We start from the raw sequence: 24992 nt of genomic DNA on the forward strand, positions 1-24992 counted from the left end.
TCTCTCACCTGCTAATCCTGAGACAGACTCCGCCCACCTTGAAATGGACTATATGTTCCAGAAAACGATGGATTCATTTTAGTTGACGTTGACTGTAATATTTTTCCCACAGATCTTCTTCAGCTGCAGTAGTTAGATTACATTTCATTCTCCTCTTTCTTTTCCTGATTGATTGATTAATTGATTGATTGACAGCGGGACCTGGCAGATGTAAATTCATTTCTTGTTAGATTCTATTCTATTCTATTCCAACACTAAATATTGTTTATCCACCCTGATAGATGACGGTTGAGACGATGGTGGTGATGACGATGAAGTGGTGATGATGATGATGATGATGATGATGATGATGATGATGAAGAAGGCAGCAGGGTCCGGGACCCCTGCTGTCTGAGGAGACTTTGTGTTGTCCTGCAGTAAGGACGTCCTGAGGACGTTGTGTTTCCTCTGCAGCAGCTTGAAGGACGGCTGCTTCCTGTGTTTTGTTCAGATTCAGAGCTGATTACAGCTCAGGGAGATGGGGGAGGGAGGGGGAGGGAGGGGGTGAGGGGCTGGGTTGAAGAGGTGAGCTGAAGGGGCGGCATCACAGACTTTCCTCCAGAATGTCTCCAGAGTCGGCTCAGATGCAGCCTGAAGAGAAACCTGAATGTTTTTTATTCCTGGAAGTTTGGATCAGACGCTGCAGGACGACGCGTCTCATCCAGTGCTGTTTGAACCAGAAATGAAGCCAGAGGAGTGAAAATGCCAGAAACAAGACCACGTATGTGGAGCTGAATCTGGTTTCTGCTGCAGATCTGACAGTCGTGTTCTGATTTAGGCACACAAGACACAGAACAAGTCGAGCAACCAGCTCAGAAAGTGTGTGTGTTGGTCGCTTTCACCAGGAAAAGTGTGGCTGCATACAAACCCACATCCTCCAACTCCCATCACCCCAGTTAAACATCAAGATAATTAACCAGGTTATGAAACATTTACAGATATTTCTTACTTTGCATGCAACGTTTTTAGGTCACACTTTGCAGGTTCCACCATGACAATTTGCTAACATGAAAACCAAGCAGCATCACATCGTTCCCGATCAGCCACACGCTTCCAATATAATCCTTCATGTGATGTTGTGTTTCATGAAGTCATTGTAGGTAACTCTGACATCCCTACATTATCCAGGTTCTGGAGTTCACATCTCAGTCAAATATTATCTGGACACAGACAGAGTTTCATCCAAACGACAGACAGATCTAACCACTGAAAATGTGGAAACTACGGATCTATATGGTTTTTTTGAGGGTTGACATCAATACCGATTATTAGTAATGAAGGAAACCGAAAAGTGATATTTAGAACCGATATTCATTTGCAGTGAAAAATTTGTTTATGCCACGATAAGCTGCTTTACTGCAGTATTTTACGTCAAGATGTGCTTTACGGCACGCTGCAATATATAAGCAAACATGGAGGAAGACGTGTTTCAGAGCAGGATAATTCACTAAAAGATGAGCAGCCAACCTAAACTGGTGATAAAAGAAGGAACTTTCTGTGGCATGGATGGTTTTGGATATAAAAAGACCGACGTGGAACCGACAACAGACTAGCTCACAGTCCCAACAACGGACTCAGACACAACTAACTTATTTTATCACGTGTGCAGGAATACAGAATGAAGAATAGAGTCAACAAGAAAAAGCAGCAAAAGCACCGTCAAGTGGAGGCGAAAGCTCATGATAAACTCCAGACACAAACGCTGCATCAGGTATTTACCTGTGGAACGTCATACGGCCATAGTTCCCCCAGATGGACGGAGATCTCTGCTGCTGTTGCCTAGCAACATCTGACACATAACTGATGACTGACACAACATTACACAGTTTTATATGGTTATGTATCGTCACTGGATATGAAATTAGCTATATCGGGATATTGGTCATATCGCCCAGCCCTAATATATATATATATATATATATATATATATATATATATATATACATATATATATATATATATATATATATATATATATATATATATATATAGTATTATTAGTAAAGTAAATTTTGACATTTTTGCTTACTTTTTTACATGCAGGTCTTGTTTTCATACAGATCGGCTTACAAGAAAAGGATTTATATTAATGTTGTGAGAGCATACCTGTTGTTTAAAACCAAGCAGATGAATTATTAATAATTAACCGGTAAATATGGTGACTATAACACTGGTTGCCAAGGTTACACAATCTATGCAGCCTTGACTGGATGGATGAACACAGAATTCGTCACACCGGACGCGTTTTTACGTGGGAATGATTTTGCACGTCAAAAATATTCAACATGTCATCACTTCTCATGCATGTGCTACCAGACTCCACAAAAAACCTTCAGAAAGAGCGATTTCTCCGCGCATGTGCAGTGAAGAGCAGTTCACCAGGTTCATCTATGGATCTGTGTGCGCAAGTTGCTTCTTCTTCTTCTTCTTTTATCAAATAAAGGAGCTCTGGGTCATCTTCACTTGATGAAGATTAGCTAAACTGCACTTTTATAATTAGAAACTGCCAAAACTTGCAGGACCAGAGTGGACCACCCCGGTTTGGTCACCAATCTCCAAACAGACCACTGACAGAGTGGTGGCAGAAACTCAAACTGTGGTTTGAATCCTGGAACTTCGGTGTAGCTTCCAACATCCTGAACATGGTAGCATGTTTTATAAACCATCCTGAGAGATTTAATGACCTGTTTATTGTTTTCCAAGCGGTTGTAATCTTTACAATCCGTTCTGAAAGTGGCGGCAGCGTCCCGACATCACCATGTCCTCTACCCGCCACATTAGATGTGAAGCTCTGTCAGACTGGGACCTGGAGAGTGGATGTGCTTCCAAACACCATTTTACAACTGGAAATGGAAATGCTGATCTAGTTGTTGACTAAACCATTTTCCTGAAAAGACAGATGTCAGTATTAATACAATTGTTTCGGTCATTTCACATGTTTCAGCTCAACCAGCCAGCAGGTGCCAGAGGCTGGTGCACTGGGATGCGGCCTGGCTGCCACTCGGTGGTGGCCTGGGGGTCCTGGCTCACCTTTGGTGTGGGCCCTCTGCCTGCGGGAGTGGGGGGTTCCTTTGGGGCTCTCGGGGCCCTGGGGCCTGCACTCTGTCTGCTCTGAGTGGCCTGTGCCCGGTGGGGCCAGTATTTGCCATTCTAGCCCCACGGGGTCCTGTTCCCCCTGACTGCGGGGGACTCTGACTGATCCCCCCTCTTCCACTTCCTGGGTGGGTGTGTGGTTGGCTCAGGGGCGGGACAGTTAGGGTATCTGCATGGGGCTTCCGGCTCCCCGGGTCTTGGGGTCCTTCTGGCCTCCCTCTCTCCTTCGTGTGGGCGGGGTCACGTTGGCATGATCCCTCTTCTCTGAACACGTTCCACTCTGTATGTTCTGCATGTGACACAGTCACTGAGTCGTCTGCAGGTTTATTCACCAACAGCAGCTGGTTTTCTTTCTGTGTTTCTGATTTAACTAGTTAGTTTCTGGTGCTCCTGACAGTTGTTGGCTTTGTCCTACCGCAGGGGAATCATGAATCTGTGGTTGGCTCATATGTTTGTGTGTGTGTGTGTGTGTGTGTGTGTGTGTGTGTGTGTGTGTGTGTGTGTGTGTGTGTGTGTGTGTGTGTGTGTGTGTGTGTGTGTGTGTGTGCGTGCGTGTGTGTGTGTGTATATATATCTGGATTTTTGTATGTTTTTTGTCACCCTCTACAAGGTGGTTTTTGTCTCCTCCCTGCTGTCTTTTATTTTCTTTATTTTATTTTATTTCTATCATTTTTCTTTTCTCTCTGGTCTGGTCCAGCAGTATTATGAAAAACTCTGTAATTACACCTATGATAAGAAAATAGAAAAATAAAATAAGAATCCCCATATAAAGGGGATCATTATATATATATATATATATATATATATATACATATATATATATATATATATATATATATATATATATATATATATATATATATATAAAGCTCCCCTTGGCGAAGTAAGTTTATTTTTCAACAATCATTCTGCATGCTTAAATGCCAGACAAGACAAATAACTAAATAAATAAAACACTGTGAGATAGGGGCATTTTCAACATTTGTGCATGTAACCCCAAATGAAAACGGTCCAAAAAAAAAAAAAAATACAGGACAATCTTCCAACACGTAAAATATATCCAAGGCTGATCCAGGTAAAGGAATCATTCCGGATACGATGATCCAGAATGTAAAAAAGTAGGAGGCCTTTGTAATTTTCATCATAAGAGAAGAAATGAATACATCATGTGGAGAACTGGGGTCCTCGGTGGAGTTTCACGCTCTCAGAGTGCTTTTCTGGTTTATGCGTAAAAACTGCAGAAATGTATAATGAAGAAGCATGATGCATTGATCTGAGCCTCAATGCTGATCATAACCTACCGACCTGATCAGGGACCTGAAGACCCAACAGTTGTAAACCTGTAGACCTGATCTGGGCCTGGTTCTGGTCGTTGTGGTGGTCTCTCAGCTGCACTGGCATGTCTGCATCATCCTGCTGTTTCCTCGCTTCCATGTTTTATCTGCAGCCGTGCAGACTTCCTGCCTCTCTGGAAAGCTGCTCCTGCTTCTGGAATGTTCTTCCTCCTCCTTCGTGACCCGGGTGTGATCAGCCTGTCGGGTTCTGACCCAGTTCGGGTGTGAAGCTGATGAGAGTGGCTGCAGATTTAATCACTTCCTGCTGCTGATCATGTGACGTCTGGGCAAAAACAACCTTACAGGAAACATTTCTGATCAATCATCTGAGCTGAAACCAGCCAATCAGAGAGCTTCTGACTAAAACGTGAGACGCGAGGAAAGTTGTTGGAAGTTCACGGGAAGATGTTCCTGCTGCTGCTTCTTGAAACAAACTTTATTCCGTTGTTCCATCGGCTGACGGGTTTTAAGTGGTGCCTGTTTACCTGCTGCTCCCTGACCTCCCACCTGACTGCTGCATACCTGTATAGGTGTGACCGTTAAAGGCAGTGTCTTTGTTTCTCCATCAGACGGCTGATCTCAGGTCAGAACAGAAGCTGGAGGAGGAAGAACGTTGGAAGGAGGAAGCTGCTATGACTCACTTCATACTTGGCCTCCCTGCAGGATGCTGCTGACCTCAGAGTGTGTGTGTGTGTGTGTGTGTGTGTGTCATTGTTGGCACTTTATTTCTTCTGTTTCCACTGCTTCTGTTCCTGGTTCTGGCCTGTCTTCTGTCAGAGTCTAAAACAGGAATGTTTGGGTCCATTTCAGATGAAGTTGTTTTATCTGAGCCTGGAGAAGAAGAAGGACAGCCGTCAGCGTCGGTTCCTGGTGGACGAGACACAACAACTAACAGACGCGGTTTTACCACTTCTATTTTCTCTGCTTCCTGTCTGAAATGTAAAAATCCCCCAAAATAAATGTTGCGTATCTTTAGTTACAATGGCTGTATGTATAACGGATGTGCAGCATCACTCTGGACTAAATGCAGGTGATAAAGACAGTGGTATGAAGACTGTCTGAAGTCCAAATGGGACGGTGGTGAAGGAGTGGCGACACTTTCAGGTCTTTTGGTGGAGGGTTTTGGTAATTGGCTGTAACTGCTGAAAACTGAACTGGACTCTGGTCAACTCTTCCTTCTCTGGTTTAAAGGACGCCTCTGAGAAAAGACTCTGAGTTAACTGATCACATGCCTCCCCACCTGAACGATCTATTATCACTTCAGTCTTGTTTCCATGAGGAAAATTCTAAATTTATGAGTCTGAAGTTGACCAGCTTCATGAGCTTTTAGGACTCCATTTGTTAATCTGGGTTTGCTTCTGTTTCCATCAGACTTCTTGTCTCTCACCGATTGGACCTGCAGACTCAGATTGCTGTCAGGCATTGAGCGCGCTTGCTCTGATTGGCTGTTCAGAGCGGCAAATGGCCGCAGGAGCAACAGGTAGCGGTGATGACAGGAAGCTAACGGTTAGCTCAGAAACATCGCAGAAGTTTGTCTCCTTTGTCGTCTTCATTTCGCTCAAACAAATGAAAAGCAGCGTGTTCAGAACTTCATAACGCATCCATAATGGATCAGCAAAACCTCATAGATCAGGACATCGCTCTCACACAGTTCTTTAAAATGCAGCAGAATCCAGCTCAACACAACAGCTTGTCCCTGCATCCTGGTTGTGTGTGTTTCTGCTCCTGTCACCCCGTCAGGACTTCCTGTTAAACTGAACCAGCCGTCTCACTCTAGTACTGGTCGAAATATAGAACCAGTTGGTTCTGGACTGTGAGACAGAACCTGTGGACAGAAGTTGGAGGGGGAAAATCAGGACCTGTGTGTATGAACAGTTATATATTGGACGAATGTGATGTTTTAATTGGATCAGAATGAATTGGTATTATAAGTATAAGTTTTGTTGTGAACTGGTGCTGTATAAATAAAGCTGAATTGAATTAAATTGAATTTTTTCTTGGTGAAATCCCTGCTAGTCACATGACTGCCTCAGTTTCCCTTTAAGCTGGGGTAGGTAATGTTGGGGAACTAGCAGGATGTGAAAGTAGCGCCCTGTCTTGGCTCCTCCCCCTCTGGTTCTGCTCCTTGCGTGATCCGAGGCATTTTTATTTGCAGCTTTTTCCACCAACGATTTTCTCTTTCTCGGCTGTTTAGTGGGAGGAGTCAAATAAACCGAGCCGGGTCGGGAAATCCTTCCTGCATTTTCTCAGCCATGTTTGCCTTCCGAGTTTCTTCTTCACTACTTTGTATTTTCATCCTAACACGCTGTTTATATGCAGGGTGTGGCTGTCAGGTATGCGCTGCTGGAGGGGGAGGAGGGGAGCCGGGAGAAGAAGCTACGAAATATAAGAAATGAACAACTTCATTTTGGCCCAATCGTTTGGATTGGTCAGAGTTTTTACAGATTTACAGTAAACTGAGGGGTCTAACTATATTTCTTATTGTTCATGATTACAGAATGTATAGACTACTATCAGGACGAGGAATCACTTTACCCAGAGTAAAAAATAAATGTCCCTGAGCAACGTTACCTACCCCAGCTTTAAACAGCTGAAACTGGACTTCAGTAGCTGTCTCCATCCACTATCTGACCTTCTCTTCTCATGTGGTTTTAGGATGTTGGAAGGGGGTCATGTCCTCCAGAGGACACAGCGATTCTGTCTCGTGGTAGTAAAAGGATCTGGTTTTAGAACTAGACCGAGCATAAATCAAAGGGAAGTGGGCTTTGCTGCTCAGCCTTCACTGGTTTCCTGTTCAGATTGTTGCTCCGGTTCATTCTGGACTTCTAACTACCACGACAGCTCACGATGCAGCGTGGATAATTACGTTAACACTGGGGTTTATATCTGGGCAACCGAAGGGTGCCTAAGTCTGGTTCTCAAGATCTACTATCCTGCAACTCTTAGATGCATCCCTTCTCCAACAGACCTGAAAGAAATGGCTAAATACCTTGATCTGCAAAACATTTGGCTCTGCAGAGGCCTGGTAACAAGTCATTAATCGTATTCAGGCATGTTGGAGAAGGGAGCAGGATAGTAGATCTCTAAATTTAGGTGCCCTTGGGTCAGCCGGAAACGTTCAGCACTGAACAATCCAGTTAAGGTTTCACCAGCCCATCCTCAGCCAGATTTGTTGGTCCAGTTCTGATCCACAACTTTAACTCCTAGTGAAGTCTGTGGATCTTACAGATTAAGGAAACCATCTTTGATAGTCCTGCTCTGTGATTGACTGAACGGATAAAAGCATCACGGGACCCATAAGTGATTGAAAGAACGAGATTGTGGCTGAAATGATTTTCCTTCGCAGGGTGGCCGGGCTCTCCTTTAGAGATTGGATGAGAAGCACAGTTATCCGGTAGGAGATCAGAGTAGAGCCGCTGCTTCTCCAAATCGAGAGGAGCCAGTTGAGGTGGCTCAGGCATCTGGTTTGGATGCCTCCTGGACCTCCCTGGTGAGGTGTTCCAGGCACGTCCCTCTGGGAGGAGACCCCGGGGAAGTCCCAGGACACGCTGGAGGGATTATATCTCTCGGCTGGCCTGGGAACGCCTTGGCAGAGGGGGGATCCCAAGGCGTCTTACACAGCTCTTACGCAGCTTCCCCACGTGGGAAAATTCCACGGAGCGTCGAGTTCTCCCTCAGGAGAACCCGGCGCTCCTGTTCTGTGATCATGTAAAACAGGGGTGTCAAACTCCAGTCCTCGAGGCCCGGTATCCAGCAGGTTTTTGTTGTTTCCCTCTACCAACGCAGTTGATTCGAATCAAATGCATACAGCAGCTTCTTGTCAACCTGTTTTTAAGTTTTGGTCAGGTGTGTTGGAGCATGGAACAAAAACCTTCAGGATACCGGCCCTCGAGGACTGGAGTCCGACATCTGTGATGTAAAAGCTTTAAGTTCTGTTTTTAGACCCAGTTTTATTTTCAGCTGTTCTGACTCTCTTCACTGAGGTGGTCAATCCAGCAGAAGTCGCCTGGCGCCTCCTGCTGACCACAGGGGAAATGCAAGCTCTGTATTCCAGATCAGGTGACCCTTATATTAAGTTGGAAATGTAGTCTCGCCTCCTGCTAATCAGCTGACTGATCAGATGTTTTCACGCCATGATGAGGATTTATTATACAAGACTTGTAATGGGGGAAGCTTTTCTTCTGTGCTGGTTCTGCTGGTTTTTAACCCCCTTGTTGTAGTCATGACGATCAGCTGAGGGGATGCTGCTGTCTTTGTCTCCTCCAGATGGACGCTCGTCTTCTGTAGGTCAGTGATGGCCGCCTTGTTTCCTGCACGCCGACACGAAACTCAAGCCAGACCCCATGTTGATCGTGATGGCCTCGCTGGATGGAAGCACGCCGGTTGAGACACTTCTGGCAGCAATCCATCTGGACAGGTGAGATGCAGACCGGGCTGCAACACGGAGACAGAACCACCATGTTGATGCACAGTTCGCCTCTCTGAAAACACTGCAGCGAGGGTTCTACTGAGAACCAGACCAGATTCGTCCAGTTTCACCTTCTTTTCATCCTCTTCCTGTGAAAACCAGAGAAGAATCTAAAATTCTTTTCACATGAAAAGATCTTCGTTATCAAACCGATGCTAAATATCTGAGTAAAGATCACAACAGAGCTCAGAAACTAATAGTTAATTAATGGTTAACTGCATGAAGTCATCTGGTTGGTCCCTCATTGATGCTTGAGCATGAATGACGAACAGAACCATGAAAGATCCATCAAGCAGACGCGGTTCTTTTATTTCACACGAGTCTTTTGTCATTCAGTCACACTGAACTGGTCTGAATGTTGCTGATATCAGCTGCACCGTGTTGAATTAAGCAAAGTTTATTGACTTTAAGTTAATGGATTTGAATGGAGCTCAACTCAACGGAACAGATTTAGTCAAATTGAAACACGATTATTGAACTAAATAGAACTGATCTGATTCATCTGAACTCAGATGAATTCATCTGAATCAAATTGAATTTAAACGACTGAATTTAACTAAACTGAACAGATGTGATTTCAAAGTAGCTTAATTGATTGAAATCCCACCAACTGAACTGAATTATTTGATCAGAATTCGATTAGACTCTAATTAATTTGACTGAGTTGTATTGCATTTAATTGAATTATGTAATTCATTTTTAACTACTCAGCTTAATTTATCTAAATAAAATTAGATTAAGTTCAATTAAAGTCACGTAAAATTAAATGAAATTCAATTAAATTAAATTAAAGTCAAGTAAAATTAAATTAAATTAAAGTCAAGTAAAATTAAATTAAATTAAAGTCAAGTAAAATTAAATTAAATTAAGTTAAATTAAATTTAAATTTAAAAAAAATTAAAAAAATTAAATTAAATGTCCCGTCCATCCCTCTCAGCACAGACGATGATAACCACCCGACTGCCATGTTTGTTCTGATTTTGAAGAAAATCTTTGCTAACATTCTCCACAGATGTTCAGATGGTCAGCAGGTGGCGCTGCAGGCTACATAATAAACAGAACGGTGGTCTCTGACAGGAAACCAACAGAACAAACCAGAATCAGTCATAAAAACAAGAAACATGACTATTATTGAAGGTACATTCATGATCCCGTTGTCCTGCAGGTACCTGGACACCTTCCGCAGAGCTAGCCTCCTATTGGCTAGAGACTTCACACACCTGGATCATGACGCATTGGTCAGTCTAGGTGTGACCGCTACAGGACACAGGAAGAGAATCCTGCGATTAGTCAGCCACATCCAGAGGACAGAGGGTCAGAGAGCCAATCAGAGAGCTGATCCGCCACGCGACCGCTGTCAGTCGGTGACAGAGCGAGGTTCCAGTACAGCATCGCCCCTCCAGTCACCCGGACCTCGAAACAGCTCAACTCCCAACCTCACCGCCATGCTGACCAACTCTGACAGCAGCAAAGTGGCGGTGAAGCCCGTCCCCAAACCCAGAACTGTCTTCAACCGGCGCAGGACTGCACCAGTCCACTTCTGTCCAGCAGTGGACCCTGCGCCGCCTCTTCCCAGGAGGCTGTCCCAGGAATCCATCTGCTTCACTGTGTTGGAGGGTCTGAGCTCAGTGGACACACCCACACCTGATAAAAGTCTGAGCTCAGAGGACACACCTGAGTCTGGACGGAGACCGAGCCAGGCGGGCAGAACCAGGCCCAGTCGCAGCCTGTCTTTGTCAGACACAGCAGGGTTGGTGCCGCCTGTCCCCCCACGCCTGAACCGCGGGGCCCTGTCCGCCATGTTCCGGCAGTCCTCATCCTCCTCTTCACCTGTACGCACAGAGCAGAAGCAGATTCTGTCCTCGCTGCCTCGTCCCGGTAGTCTGGACAAGCTGTCTGGATCCTCAGGTTCTGCAGGAGGAACAGGGATAGAGATGGTCTCCAATGAGATCTACTGGGGTGCCTCACCCAGCTCTACTGGCCTCGGCAGAGGGAGGAACTACAGCAGCCCCCAGGAAGCTCCGCCCACTCCACCTCGTAACCACGACAGGAACCCCGAGAGGAACAGGTGGGTCCCTCTGATGGTTCAGACTCTAGACCAGGATCCAGACTAAAGGTTTCGGTGAATGTTTTTTTTAGCAAGAAAACACAAAGCCTAAATCTCTGCAAGCAGCTGCTAACATCTGTCAGACCAGCTTGTTTCCTCAGAAATAAAGAACAGAACCGCCTCTTAGCTTCCAGCCAATTGCAGGTCTTAACTGGATCTTCTATGCTGTTTGGAAAAGCGCATGAGTTTATGTGATAACAGTTTATGTGGGGGACTCAGTGATTGGTCGGCTTCTCTAGGTTGTGCATGTTTACAAGGAGAAAGCCACGCCCACCTTTCCTGCTCAGTGTAAGGCGGAAGAGGCTAAAGCTTTGGTCGATGCAAACATGTTGCATAAGAAATGCTTCTTCGTCTGTGAGGGAAAGCTAAATTTGTTCAGATTTCGTTTGTTTTTGGGAGCAGCCAACGTTGCAATGTTTTCATTGGTGACCGATGGTTAACTGGATAAAAACGGGCCAGTATGACGATTTGCTACCGGGCTTCAGCTGAAAGGAGGGTCTGTTCCTACATTGAAGGACCTCATTTCTCATCCTGAAACACAAGCTGGGAGTAAAACTGAACGACCCAAAAACATTGGTTTGTTTTGGTCAGGCTAAAAACATCCAGATGATAAGCTACGTGGAACGATAGATGTAGAGGGCATTGCAGTATATCACATCTACACCTATTATACTTCGTTTGAGTTTGTGTTTAAGTGTATATAAGGTGTTTTTTTCTGTCTCTCCAGACTGCGCCATCTAGAGGCACAGTCTGGAGGTATATGTTTTTTTCCCCTCGACCCTTATGATCCTAATGTACCTCTGTTCCTATCTGTTGTAAGCTGGCGCCGGTAAAACTGGCTGCTTGGCCTAAGTTCAGTTCGACCTGTTTATCTGTCGTAAATGTTTGTTTGTCAAATCCTGGACGAGCTGTCTTGAACCTTGAATTTCCCCTTGGGGATGAATAAAGTATCTTTGATTTGATTTGATTAATATCGACATGATAAAAGGAGAGTAAAAACTGGCAAGCAACGTTGTTTTGCACGATAGCTGGAAAGCGAATATTTACCAAACAGATACGTCCTGCTGCATTCGCTGCTGCTGAGTTGTTCGCTCTCGTTTCGGATCTGATTTGCGCTTGAACATCTACGACTGTGTTTGGTGTTGATTTTATTTGCAGTTACTATTTGGGTTTGTTTACCAGTTTTGTCTGTGTTTCTACGAAGAAAACAGCTTATGTGCACGCTCCTGACAAATATTTAACAAGCAGTTGACCAATCAGACGCAAACCACAGCAGGGGAAGGCGGGGCTTAAGGCGGAGCTTAGGGCGGAGCTTTCTCTGTTCGCTTGTTTTTGACAGATGCTGATCTGAGAGGATCAATAAAAAAATTTATGACGGGGTTTGTTAAAAAATACTTGATTATACCCTTTTCTTCTAGATTTGCATATTAAAACAAATGAGCCTGAAATGTGCGAAATAGAGACACTTTAAATAAAACACCTCTTCTCTTCTACATTGCTCGTAGGATCTGAACTGATTTCTGACATGTTCAATGACACTCTGTAAATCTCAGAATGGCTCTGGAATTGACTGTTGTACGTGTAATTTATGCTTTAAATGTTTATCCAAAATTTCTGTTATTTTATTACATTTTTCCTGTCTCATCTTGCAGTAATTTGGTGAAACTCCTTCTGATATTGATCTGCATCTGAACACTACTAAGTATTAAACTTTGTTCGTCACTAGAGAGATTTTTGTCCATTCTGGCCACAATGTTTGACCTTGTTAGCATTCATGGGACAATTATTCATAAAGAAGTCTCTCCAAATTCTTTACAATGAAACTTTTGATTTTGCTTAACAGCATTTTAAGTCCAGGCCTTGAAATCAAAGTTCACATGCTGGTGATAGTTTCTGCTTTAACCTCCTGCAGAATTAATAATTATAGTTTTTAGAGTAAAAACATGATTTTACTGAGACTTAATGAGACATTTTGTGTCCTAAAAGGTGGGGACAACAACAGCAGTGAACCAAATGATGAAGCCGTCCTTTGAATCCTTGAATGTTTGTGAGTTTTAGGCAGAGCTGAAGATTTTCAAGGTGTTTATGCTGAAAAAAGCAGAACAGTATTGATGGCAGATGGCTGGACTGGACCTGGTTCTGTTAAAGCTGCGACACATCATCACGTCTCACAGAGATCAACACAAACTCAAACATGAAGCAGTTATTGATCATATTGATCTTGTATGTGTGTGTTCCAGTGGCAGCACTCTGAGTAACAACTCTTCATCATCAGCCAGAGGTGAGTTAATGTCTCCCTACGACCATGTTTAGGTGTTTCGCTGCAGGTAATGGAGCTGATGACACACACAGGATCCTGGACTCGCTGTGGTGAGACTCCAGCAGTAATACCTCCAGTTTCTGTTTTCCAGCTTCAACCGACGACCCCGAGGAGGAGATCAGCCCCTACTGTGAGACGGTTTTCCACACCAGAAGACCGCCGCACGTCAGTGAAGTGAGAAACAATAAGCCACACCCATTTCCAGTTTGCCCAGTACAGAAAGCTGCTGGGAGAGAAAACGTGTAACTCAGCGGTTTGTCCTGCAGAGTGACAGAAGCCGACTGGACGGAAGAGAGACGAGGCCGGAGGAGGACAGACACGCAGAAGATCATGGGTACAAATGCCACCGTGTTTTACATGTTCCCATGGGTTCCGCGCAGAACCAGAACCAGGACCAGAACCAGAACCAGTACCAGTACCAGAACCAGAACCAGGACCAGGACCAGAACCAGAACCAGTACCATGACCAGGACCAGAACCAGGGCTAGAACCAGCACCTTAAATCTTCTACAAGACATTAACCATATTTCATGGACTCAAAACTGGGTCTGGATCTGGATCTGTTTTTTTTTGTTAATAAAGTTTCTTTTGTATCTCCAGGTGTCACAAGTTCTCCTGGACGAAACGTTTGTCGCAGGCGTTTCACTCCGGAGACTCTCAGGGTTACAGCACGGTGGGGGAAGCTCCGCCCCCCCTAAGCCGCCTCTCTTTACCTCCCCACACCTTCAGCTCAGAGGCTGACGAGGACCTGACCATCTCCCCCTACGCCAGCTACACGTCACTGACTGAGAGAGCCCCGCCCGTCATCAGCGGCTGGCTGGACAAGCTGTCACCACAAGGGTGCGTTTGATTCAAACATGTGGTCCGATCAGGGATGCGTTTGATTCAAACGTGTGGTCCGATCAGGGATGCGTTTGATTCAAACGTGTGGTCCGATCATGGGTGCGTTTGATTCAAACATGTGGTCCGATCAGGGATGCGTATGATTCAAACGTGTGGTCCGATCAGGGATGCGTTTGATTCAAACATGTGGTCCGATCAGGGATGCGTATGATTCAAACGTGTGGTCCGATCATGGGTGCGTTTGATTCAAACATGTGGTCCGATCAGGGATGCGTTTGATTCAAACATGTGGTCCGATCAGGGGTGCGTTTGATTCAAACATGTGGTCCGATCAGGGATGCGTATGATTCAAACGTGTGGTCCGATCATGGGTGCGTATGATTCAAACGTGTGGTCCGATCAGGGGTGCGTTTGATTCAAACGTGTGGTCCGATCATGGGTGCGTTTGATTCAAACGTGTGGTCCGATCATGGGTGCGTTTGATTCAAACGTGTGGTCCGATCAGGAATGCGTATGATTCAAACGTGTGGTCCGATCAGGAATGCGTATGATTCAAACATGTGGTCCGATCAGGAATGCGTATGATTCAAACGTGTGGTCCGATCAGGAATGCGTATGATTCAAACGTGTGGTCCGATCAGGAATGCGTATGATTCAAACGTGTGGTCCGATCAGGAATGCGTATGATTCAAACGTGTGGTCCGATCAGGGGTGCGTTTGATTCAAACGTGTGGTCCGATCATGGGTGCGTTTGATTCAAACGTGTGGTCCGATCATGGGTGCGTTTGATTCAAACGTGTGGTCCGATCATGGGTGCGTTTGATTCAAACGTGTGGTCCGATCAGGAGTGATTGATTTCAACATGTGCTATGATCAGATTACTGGTTTCCTTGATTTGGTTCCACAGTTTTTCTGTCTGTGTATCTGTCAGGGGTCGGAGGTCAGCGACAGCTGCCCTGCTGTGTCTCCTCCTCTCTGCTTCTCCCTGTGTCTCCTCCGTACTGAGGAACTGTCTTTGCCTCATCGCCTTCTTCTCCTCCTGCTCTTCTTCCTCTGCTCGGTGTGTGTTTGTGGTTTCCTCTCTATTCCCCGGCTGCTCCTGAACATTTTTACAAACTCGGGCCTGACTGTTGTTTTCTCGTGTGATCATGTGACCGATTTAATGTGGATTTTTTATGTTTCAGGAACTATGTTTTCCAGAAGCGCTTTGTGAAGTTTGACGGCAAAAACCTGATGTACTTTAGCAGCGATAAGGTACGTACATCCACTGCTCTAGTCATGTGACCACGCTCTGTCTTGTAGTTTAGTTGTGGTTGTCACATGACCTGTGACTCCTCCCATTAAACCTGACAGATCACCTGACACATCTAGGTGATCTGGAGCTGCTGAGGCTTGTTTCTGCATGTGAAACTGAGTTAGTTGAACAGAATGTGGAGGAAAAATCCATCCATGGATTTTTTTCTGTTTTTGGTCAACACTACATACGTTGTTTTTGGACTGTGGAAGGAAGCCGAAGCACCTGCACATACACATACAAATGCAATTCCCATTCAGAAACGTCTGGTTTAGAGCATCACGCCATGGCCCAGATACAAACATTGACATGACGTGACAGATGATGTAAAAACAAAACAAAACATGCTGCACATCAGCAGGGTGCCGCAGCCTTTGGAGGAGGCCCTGAGATGCAGGATCTAACCCTGCATGAGGAGGTAGCTGCCTCTATGTGTGTGTGGAGCATAATCTATAAACGTTTCACTGCGCATGTCAGGTTTGTACCAAGTAGCAACCTCCGGTGGTTAAAAGTGAAGCCTATGCAGAAGAGCCAAAACCTGCAGTTCCCCCTTCATCCACTAGGGGCTCCAAAACAGAGCAAATTTCCAGAGTCTCCAATGTTAAAAAGACCAACTTCACAGCAGAAATAAACATGTTTACAGCAGAAATAAACACCATTTTTTGGTTTTGTAGGACATGTTTACCTTCATGACAACTGTGGGGGGAGTGAATTTCTGTCCTCTGTTGAGAAATAATTTTATCTCCAAATTTTACATAATTGCAGGCGTGTCATTTTGATTGACAGGTACCTGATATCCCGCTGCAAGGAGGCAAAGTGTACCATCACCGAGTTTTTAACGGCTAACAGCATGATTTAGCTTTAGCCCGCTTCCCTTTGTTAGCTCCCGTTCTCTCAAATCAAATCAAATCAAGGATACTTTATTTATCCCCGAGGGGAAATTCAGAGTTCAAGGCAGCTCGTCCAAGGTCAGACATACAGACATGTAACATTAATGACAAAAGAGTAATACAGAACCAAGCTTAAGCTTAGGTCGTGCAGCCAGTTTACCGGCGCTGCCTTACAAGATAAGACATACATTAGGATCATGGGGCGGGGTTAAAGAAAAAAAAAAAGGTCATGTAACTCCGGGCGCAGTCCAGACATACAGAGAAAAAAAACCTCATACACTGGAGCACAAACTAAAACAAGACACACAAAGTCCAGGGAGGCTGTGAGTCATGTGGGAGGGGACTGGGGGCGGTTGAGGAGGGAAGACATAGCGTTTGTGAACATGTCTTCTTCCGTTTTCAGGTCGGGTTGCGCCGGCCCAATGCCGCTGGCAAGCCAAATCCAGATATGATTGTTGTTTGGGTTCCAGGAGAGGAAAAACAATTTGCCCTCGGCCTTGAGTCCATAGCCGTTCTCAGGCAGGCAGCTCCAGACAGCCGAATGGGGGGGGTCAATTTCCACCGATCCTAGCAGACATCTTCTCCATGTTATTATCGATTCTGCGGACCAGCTCCGGGACCTCGGCCAAATGACCAGTATGGACCAGACTGGCATCCTGCTTACGGTCGAGTCCGGTCAACGCAAGAGTCTGTGCCCGGCACATACCGTTACAGAATTCTGGCAACCTGCCAGTTGTTGCCAGAATCTCACGGGTCTTGAGGTAGATCAGGACTCCACCAACGCCAATCAGCAGAATCCCGATCACCAATAATCCAAAAATGTCCTCCACGTCCTCAGAGGACAGAACCGCCAGACACATCGATCTCCACCTGGCCCATGAGTCCTGAATGTATCCACCCGGAAGCGTCCCCTCAGGACATGCGGCTTCCCCTCTGCCCGATCTTTGGATTGAGAAAATTTGATCAATTGCATTGAGAGACCAGCCGATCAAATCCATGATGTAAATTTGAGTGGAAGTAAAGAGATGTAAAAAGAGGCTCAAAGCCAGACAGGACAAAGTCGCAGGCCAGAGTGGGAGGAGAGGGAAGAAACAGGAGCAAAAGAGAAAAGTGTCTGCCTTCGCTGAGAGCAGGAGTGGAAAGCTAACTCTCTGAGTAGCTCTTTGCTCCAGGCAGGTCGGAGTTTGATAGATTTCTGTCATTCGCCCGTATGCCCACAGCCCCGTCTTAGTTCTACATCTAATGGTCAGATAGATGGTGTTACTGCTGTCACACTAGAAAGTGTGTTGTTGTGAAAACACCCCTGCACTCATGGCTCCACATGTTCATATGTTCATATGATCCAGAAGGTGTGATCATAAGCACATGTGTCCTCTGATGATGGAGGCGTTTGAACTCTGACCTCTCTCCTGCCACTTGTGTCTTCTTCAAGGATGTTTATCCCAAAGGAGTGATCCCATTGGCTGCCATCCAGATGGCCCGCTCCGCCAAAGACAACAAGTTTGAAATAGTGACAAGTCAGCGGATCTTTGTGTTCCGGACAGAGAACGAAGGTAAGTTCACCGAAATCTCCAGGTCTTACCTGCACTTACTGATCACTGATCTGGCCATGTTGCAACAGCATCTTCATCAGTCAGTCTGAGCTCAAATATGTGGATACGCTCAGTTCTCTTTAAACAGTTCAACACTGGTTTGCTGGTTAAAAAGACTGGCTTTGCTGGTAGCTTGGAGGGAAAACTCTGAGTTCAGAGAAGTTTCCATAAGCAGCTCCAGCAGGAAACAGGAGCTGACCTCCAATCTGAAAAGAGAAACTCACAGATAAACCTTAAGTAAATACAAGATCATCAGGAACATCCAGGTCCTCTGTATTGTCCCAACTGATCTAATAAATGTAGAACTAACCCAGTCTCCTCCAGGTTAGGTCCTCTTCAACAATGACTTCTAAAATCTACTTGATGATACTTGGTCTGCACGGTGGCGTAATGTATAGCACTGCGGCCTCACAGCAAGAACGTTGCTGGTTCAAACCAGCTGAGACTCCAACCAGTTGAGACTCGAGCCAGCCGAGACTTGAACCAGCTGAGACTCTAACCAACAGAGGCTCCAACCAGCTGAGACTCCAACCAGTTGAGACTCGAGCCAGCCGAGACTTGAACCAGCTGAGACTCTAACCAACAGAGGCTCCAACTAGCTGAGGCTCCAACCAGTTGAGGCTCCAACCAGTTGAGACTGGAACCAGATGAGACTCGAACCTGCAGAGGCTGGCATCTTTGCATCTAAAATTGAAAAGTCAAAGGGAAATAAAATGTTGTATCATCAGCAAACATTACCGGAGACAGAAAATATTGGTTGTAATTAATGTAGACACAAAACAGTAATGGTCCCATAAAGAAACCATGTGGAACTCCATGGAGTAATCAGACCATGCTGGAGTTAAATCCAATCACACAAACACACTGCTTCATTTCAGCAATATAATAATTAACCATTTTAATGTGAAATCATGAACACCATTATTTATCATTTCTAGGACACAATGTTCAGACAGAAGTTTGTGTCACATTTACTCATTAAATGTAATGGGAAAGTGTCTCCATACGTTTTACTGGTACTTGTTCTGTTTCCAGCATTCATTTGTAGTTCTTAGTCGTCTCAGTCTCAATCAGTTATTTCTATAAACAATAACGATGCTGCTGTTGATGTTGCCATGACGACAGCATAACTGTGTCCCGTGTGTCAGTGCTGAAGCGGCACTGGTTGTCCACGCTGCAGGAACACGTCCGGGATCAGCTGGTCTTTGGTCGGCGCCGTTTCGGGCCTGGGTCTCATTGCCAGAAACACGGTGTCCTTGAATTCAAAGGAAACAAATCCAAAGTGTACGCCGCCATCAACACAGACCAGATCTGGCTCTACAAGAGCGAACAGGTGAGTGCGTGGGCAGGTGAACTCCGTCCACCCAACGTAACGAACTGATACAGACAGAAACAACCAGAATGAGACAGGATGAAAGACTTTTTCTGACACGTTTCATGTGTGTCTGCAGTGTTTCCGTAACGGAATCGGCATCACGTTAATCGAAGCGCGAGGAGCAACAATCCGAGACGGAAAACACCGAAGCTTTGAGCTCATCACTCCATACAAAACCTTCAGGTAGAGTCTGCCTTTCTCTCCGAGGACCTGAATCCTGTTCTGCATGCTACAGGCGGAAACCGGAAAATCCCAGAGAAAAACCTGCAGCACTGCTGAGTTTACCGTTGCTTCCCAAGTACATTCCTCTTCCTCACACTCATGTGACGTTCATGCAAGATTCCCAACTTCATTCTTTAACATTGCTGCAACTTTCCTCAACTGTTCCAACAACATTCCTTGAATATTCTTGTAAAATTTCTAAAATATATCTGTAACATTTCTGAAAGACTCCTGCAACCTTTGTTATTAATTTCGTCGGTGATCCTGTAACATTCCTGTAATATCCATGAAACTTTCCCGTAACATTTCTGTTACTTTCCAAGGCTGTTGCTTCGTTGTTCCTCAAACATTACTGTGATATTCATGTAACATTCCTGGAAGATTCCTGCAACTTTTCTATATGACTCCTTCAGTGTTTCTGTAACATCCCCAAAACATTCCTGTAACATTTCCGTACTATTCTTTCAATGATCCTGTCACATTTATTACAGAACGATAAAAGTAACTGGTTCCAGGAAGAGTAACTATTCAGTTACATATTTAATTTTTTCAGAATTGTTTTTTTTCATGGAGCTTAAATTTATCCGCTCATCTGTCAGTCATTAAACTGATTATCACATCTGAGTAATGAATGAATGATTTACTAGCAGCAGACATCAATATGAAGCTACACTGAGGCTGTCTCCTTTATTCTGAGCAGAGAGGTTTTCACCAGATTAGAACATCTCTCAACTGAAGAACCTCTCTGTTCCAGAACCTTGTTGTTTCAGAACATTGTTGTCTCAGAACCTATTTGTGGCAGAACCTCTTTTCAGAACCTTGTTGTTTCAGAAGGTTGTTCTTCCAGAACCTTGTTGTTCCAAAACATGGTTGTTTGAGAACCTCATTTTGGCTGAACCCCTTTTTAGAACCTTGCTCCACAACCTCGTTGTTCCAGAACCTCTTTGATTCTGGTCATAATGAAGATGTCTCAGAATGTTCTCGTCTTTTATCTCTGTGAGTAAAAACTGTCGTTGCATGAATGGATGACCAGATGGATGGATGGATGGATGGATGGATGGATGGATGGATAGATAGATAGATAGATAGATAGATGGACACTTGATGGATGGATGGATGGATGGACACTTGATGGATGGATGGATGGATGGATGGATGGATAGATGGATGGACACTTGATGAATGGATGGATGATGGCCACATGGATGGAAGGAAGGGATGGATGGATGGATGATGGCCACATGGATGGAAGGAAGGGATGGATGGATGGATGATGGCCACATGGATGGAAGGAAGGAATGGATGGATGGATGATGGCCACATGGATGGATGGATGACAGATGGATGTATGGACAGACGGATGGATGAATGCATGGATGGTGATCTGCAGATGGAACTGGTCCTCTCTACCGGACATTGAGTCTTAGTCCCAGAATTATCTCTGTGAATCAGAAGTACTAAAAATGTTGGTTCTGTCAGAGAGAATCAGATACCTGGAATAGAGAAAGTTTCCTTTAAAATGCCGTTTTCATGGCAACTGTCCAGCAAGTTTCATCATAGATGTTTGCTTCACCTCATCAGCTTCACAGCTGAGTCGGACCGGGACAAGCGTGACTGGATGGAGGCACTGCAGGAGGCGATAGCAGAGACTTTGTCCGATTACGAGGTAGCTGAGAAGATCTGGTCCAACCGTTCCAACAGGATGTGTGCTGACTGCAAGGCCCTGAACCCGGACTGGGCCTCCATCAATCTGTGTGTGGTCATTTGCAAGAACTGTGCAGGTAGGAGATGTTCAGGTGCTCCTTCAGGGAAGTTTATTTTAGAAATTTAATGCAAACCATTAAACTGATTTTATGTCATTGGAGTTATGCTGGGGTGATGCGTAATAAACCGTGTGTGTGTGTGTGTGTGTATGTGTGTGTCTGTGTGTGTGTGTGTGTGTGTGTGTGTGTGTCTGTGTGTGTCTGTGTGTGTGTCTGTGTCTGCGTGTGTGTGTGTGTGTGTGTGTGTGTGTGTGTGTGTGTGTGTGTGTGTGTGTGTGTGTGTGTGTCCAGGACAGCACAGAGGTCTGGGGACAATGGTTTCCAAAGTTCAGAGTCTGAAACTTGACACCAGCGTGTGGAGCAATGAAATAGTCCAGGTGGGACCACAACTAACGCACACCCATACATTCCTCCATTGTTACACCATGTGTCCATCCATCCATCCATCCCTTCATCCATCCATCCATCCATCTGGTCATCTATCCATATATCCATCCATCTATCCATCCTTCCCTCCATCTATCTATCCCTCTATCCATCCATCCATCCCTCTATCATCCATCTATCCATCCTTCCCTCCATCTATCTATCCCTCTATCCATCCATCCATCCCTCCATCTATCCATCCCTTCATCCAGGTGAACACAACACACCCTGACTGAATAATCATTAATCCGATCGATGATTCATTATTGATAGTTTTAGACACAGAAAATTCTACAGGTTTTTCTGAGTTGTTTTGTTGATCTGAGGATGATGACAGTCTGTAAACACACACACGTCTTGTTATATTTCCACGTTTGGATTGGTCTGTGTGTGTGTGTGGCTTTTACATGGACCGCTCTCTTAGCTGGGAACATCGCCTGCTCTGGTTCTGCTCAGCATGAGGCTGTAAGGGGAAAGCAGACTCACTTTGTTTGTTTGTTTGTGTCAGCTGTTCATCATGCTGGGGAACGACAGGGCCAACGATTTCTGGGCGGCCCGTCTCTCTCTGTCCGAGGAGCTGGACTGCGATGCTTCGCCTGAGCAGAGGAGGGAGTTCATCACCCAGAAGTACAGGGATGGTCGGTTCCGTCTGGCCCACCCAGCATTCAGCAGCCAGGAGGACCTGCTCCGGGTCAGTAACACTCACACACACACACACACACACACACACAAACACGCAGAGTAGGTGTGTGTATCTGTAAATCAGCTGACTGTGTCTCCAACAGGTCCTCTGCTCTGCCGTCTCCGAGCAGACTCTCCTAAAAACTGTCACTCAAATCTTCTCTGAGGCGGAAGCAGCTCGTCTCTCCAGCGAATCAGACGGCTGCCAGCGACACGATGAGCTGCTGGGTCACCGTCCTTCATCAGGTTAGAACCGTTCTGTCCCTCATCAGGTTAGAACCATTCTGTCCCTCATCGGGTTAGAACTGTTCTGTCCCACGTCAGGTTGGAACCGTTCTGTCCCTCATCAGGTTAGAACCGTTCTGTCCCTCATCAGGTTAGAACCGTTCTGTCCCACGTCAGGTTAGAACCGTTCTGTCCCTCATCGGGTTAGAACTGTTCTGTCCCACGTCAGGTTGGAACCGTTCTGTCCCTCATCAGGTTAGAACCGTTCTGTCCCTCATCAGGTTAGAACCATTCTGTCCCTCATCGGGTTAGAACTGTTCTGTCCCACGTCAGGTTAGAACCATTCTGTCCCTCATCGGGTTAGAACTGTTCTGTCCCACGTCAGGTTAGAACCATTCTGTCCCACATCAGGTTAGAACCATTCTGTCCCACGTCAGGTTAGAACCGTTCTGTCCCTCATCAGGTTAGAACCGTTCTGTCCCACGTCAGGTTAGAACCATTCTGTCCCACATCAGGTTAGAACCATTCTGTCCCACATCAGGTTAGAACCCTGCTGTTCTGGACTCTATAAGCTTGTGCTATGCAGCTGGGTTCTGCTGGACTTTTTCTATTGTATTCTACAGTCATTTAGCAGACACTTTTATCCAGAGCAACTTACATATGAGTGAGAACAACACAAGCAGGAAATCAAACAGTAGAGGACATGGTAGGAAGATGCTGGTGGAATATCCACTTGGACGCAGATCCTTCCATAAAGTGTTACAGGCTCTTTTTTTTTTTTTTTTGTTTTTTGTTTACTCCCTTCTCACCCCATAATATCACCGATGTTATAATACAAAGAATTAATACCATAAAGTTTGTTGCAAAGAACTGGGATAAGTTCTCCAACTTTCCAATAAATACAGCTATACTAAGTGTTGAAGTTCTCCTTGAAGAGCTGAGTCTTCAGCTTGCTCTTAAAAGTAGACAGGGATTCTGCAGAGCGGACAGAGTTTGGGAGATCATTCCACCATCGTGGCACAACAGAGGAAAAGAGTCTGGCTGGTGATTTAGTCCCACGTTGTGGTGGCAACACGAGGCGTCTTTCACTGGTGGAACGTAGCTGTCGAGAGGGAGTGTAGGTCTGGATTAGGGAGTGAAGGTAGACGGGAGCCGTTAGAGTTATTGTTTTGTAAGCCAGAAGCGAAGCTTTAAATTTGATGCGTACTGTGACCGGAAGCCAGTGAAGAGTGATTAGCAGCGGAGTGACATGAGCTAGTCTGTGTTTGTTGAAAACCAGATGCGCTGTGGCATTCTGGATCACTGCAGAGGTTTAACAGAGCATGCAGGCAGACCTGCCAGTTGGGAATTGCACTAATCGATGCGTGAGATGACCAGAGCCTGAACCAACAGCTGAGTTGTGTGTTCTGTCAGGTACAGTCTGATTCTCTTGATGTTGTAGAGAGCATATCGGCAAGTATGGGCAACCGAGGCAACATGGACCTTAAAGGTCAGCTGGTCATCCACCATGACACCCAGATTCCAGGCAGCAGATGTAGGAACAAGTGTGACAGAGTCAAGCTTCACACTTAATTGCGGATGTAAAGAATGATTGGCTGGGCAGATAATGAGCTCTGTCTTGGACAGATTGAGCTGAAGATGGCGAGTCTTCATCCATGCCGAGATGTCAGCAAGGCAAGCTGATATTCTCATTGAGACGGTTGTGTCATCCAAAGGAAAGGAGAGGAAAAGCTGAGTGTCATCAGCATAACAGTGATAGGAGAAGCCATTAGAACTTATGACTGCACCAAGTGAGGAGGTGTATAGTGAGAAGAGAAGAGGGCCGAGTACCGACCCTTGAGGCACCCCTGTTTTCAACTCATGTGAGCTGGACCCTTCTCCTCGCCAGGATACTCTGAAGGATCTTCCTGAGAGGTAGGACGAGAACCAGGAGAGGACAGATCCAGAGATGCCAAGCTCATAGAGTGTGGAGAGGAGAATCTGATGGTTCTCTGTGTCAAAAGCAGCAGACAGGTCCAGAAGTATCAGGACTGAAGATTGACCAGTGGATCTGGCAAGCCGGAGGGAATTGGTAACACAGGAGAGCAGTTTCAGTGGAATGGCCTTGCCTAAAACCAGACTGATATGGATCAAAAAGGTTTTCATCATGGAGGAATTGCGAGATTTGACTGAAGACTGCACGCTCTAGTAGTTTAGATAAGAAAGGCACCAGCGAGACCGGCCCGTAGTTTTCAACCTGGGCTGGGTCGAGTGTGGGTTTCTTCAGCAGCGGGGTGACCCGAGCTTGCTTGAAGACAGAGGGAAAGACCCCAATTTCAAG

General features: G+C 45.5%; 1 protein-coding gene across 2 annotated transcripts in view; it reads left to right on the plus strand.

The window, feature by feature from the left end:
- arap3 (ArfGAP with RhoGAP domain, ankyrin repeat and PH domain 3) overlaps positions 1-24992 on the plus strand; it is a 63184-nt gene that overhangs the window by 15181 nt on the left and 23011 nt on the right. Inside the window, exons 2-15 of one of the 2 annotated variants that reach the window (XM_079250314.1) lie at positions 8733-8883; positions 10100-11002; positions 13282-13322; positions 13453-13535; positions 13613-13695; positions 13962-14201; positions 15389-15458; positions 17821-17941; positions 19129-19313; positions 19432-19538; positions 21159-21358; positions 21632-21717; positions 22275-22457; positions 22552-22693. In XM_079250314.1, coding sequence (XP_079106440.1) covers positions 8810-8883; positions 10100-11002; positions 13282-13322; positions 13453-13535; positions 13613-13695; positions 13962-14201; positions 15389-15458; positions 17821-17941; positions 19129-19313; positions 19432-19538; positions 21159-21358; positions 21632-21717; positions 22275-22457; positions 22552-22693 — 2518 coding nt within the window. In that variant the 5' untranslated portion in view covers positions 8733-8809. Of the gene's footprint in view, positions 1-8732; positions 8884-10099; positions 11003-13281; positions 13323-13452; positions 13536-13612; positions 13696-13961; positions 14202-15388; positions 15459-17820; positions 17942-19128; positions 19314-19431; positions 19539-21158; positions 21359-21631; positions 21718-22274; positions 22458-22551; positions 22694-24992 lie in introns of those variants that run through there. The other variant, XM_079250315.1, reaches the window with a different exon arrangement.

The sequence above is a fragment of the Telmatherina bonti genome, assembly GCF_933228915.1.
Source record: "Telmatherina bonti genome assembly, chromosome: 12".
NCBI classification, from domain to species: Eukaryota; Metazoa; Chordata; class Actinopteri; order Atheriniformes; family Telmatherinidae; genus Telmatherina; species Telmatherina bonti.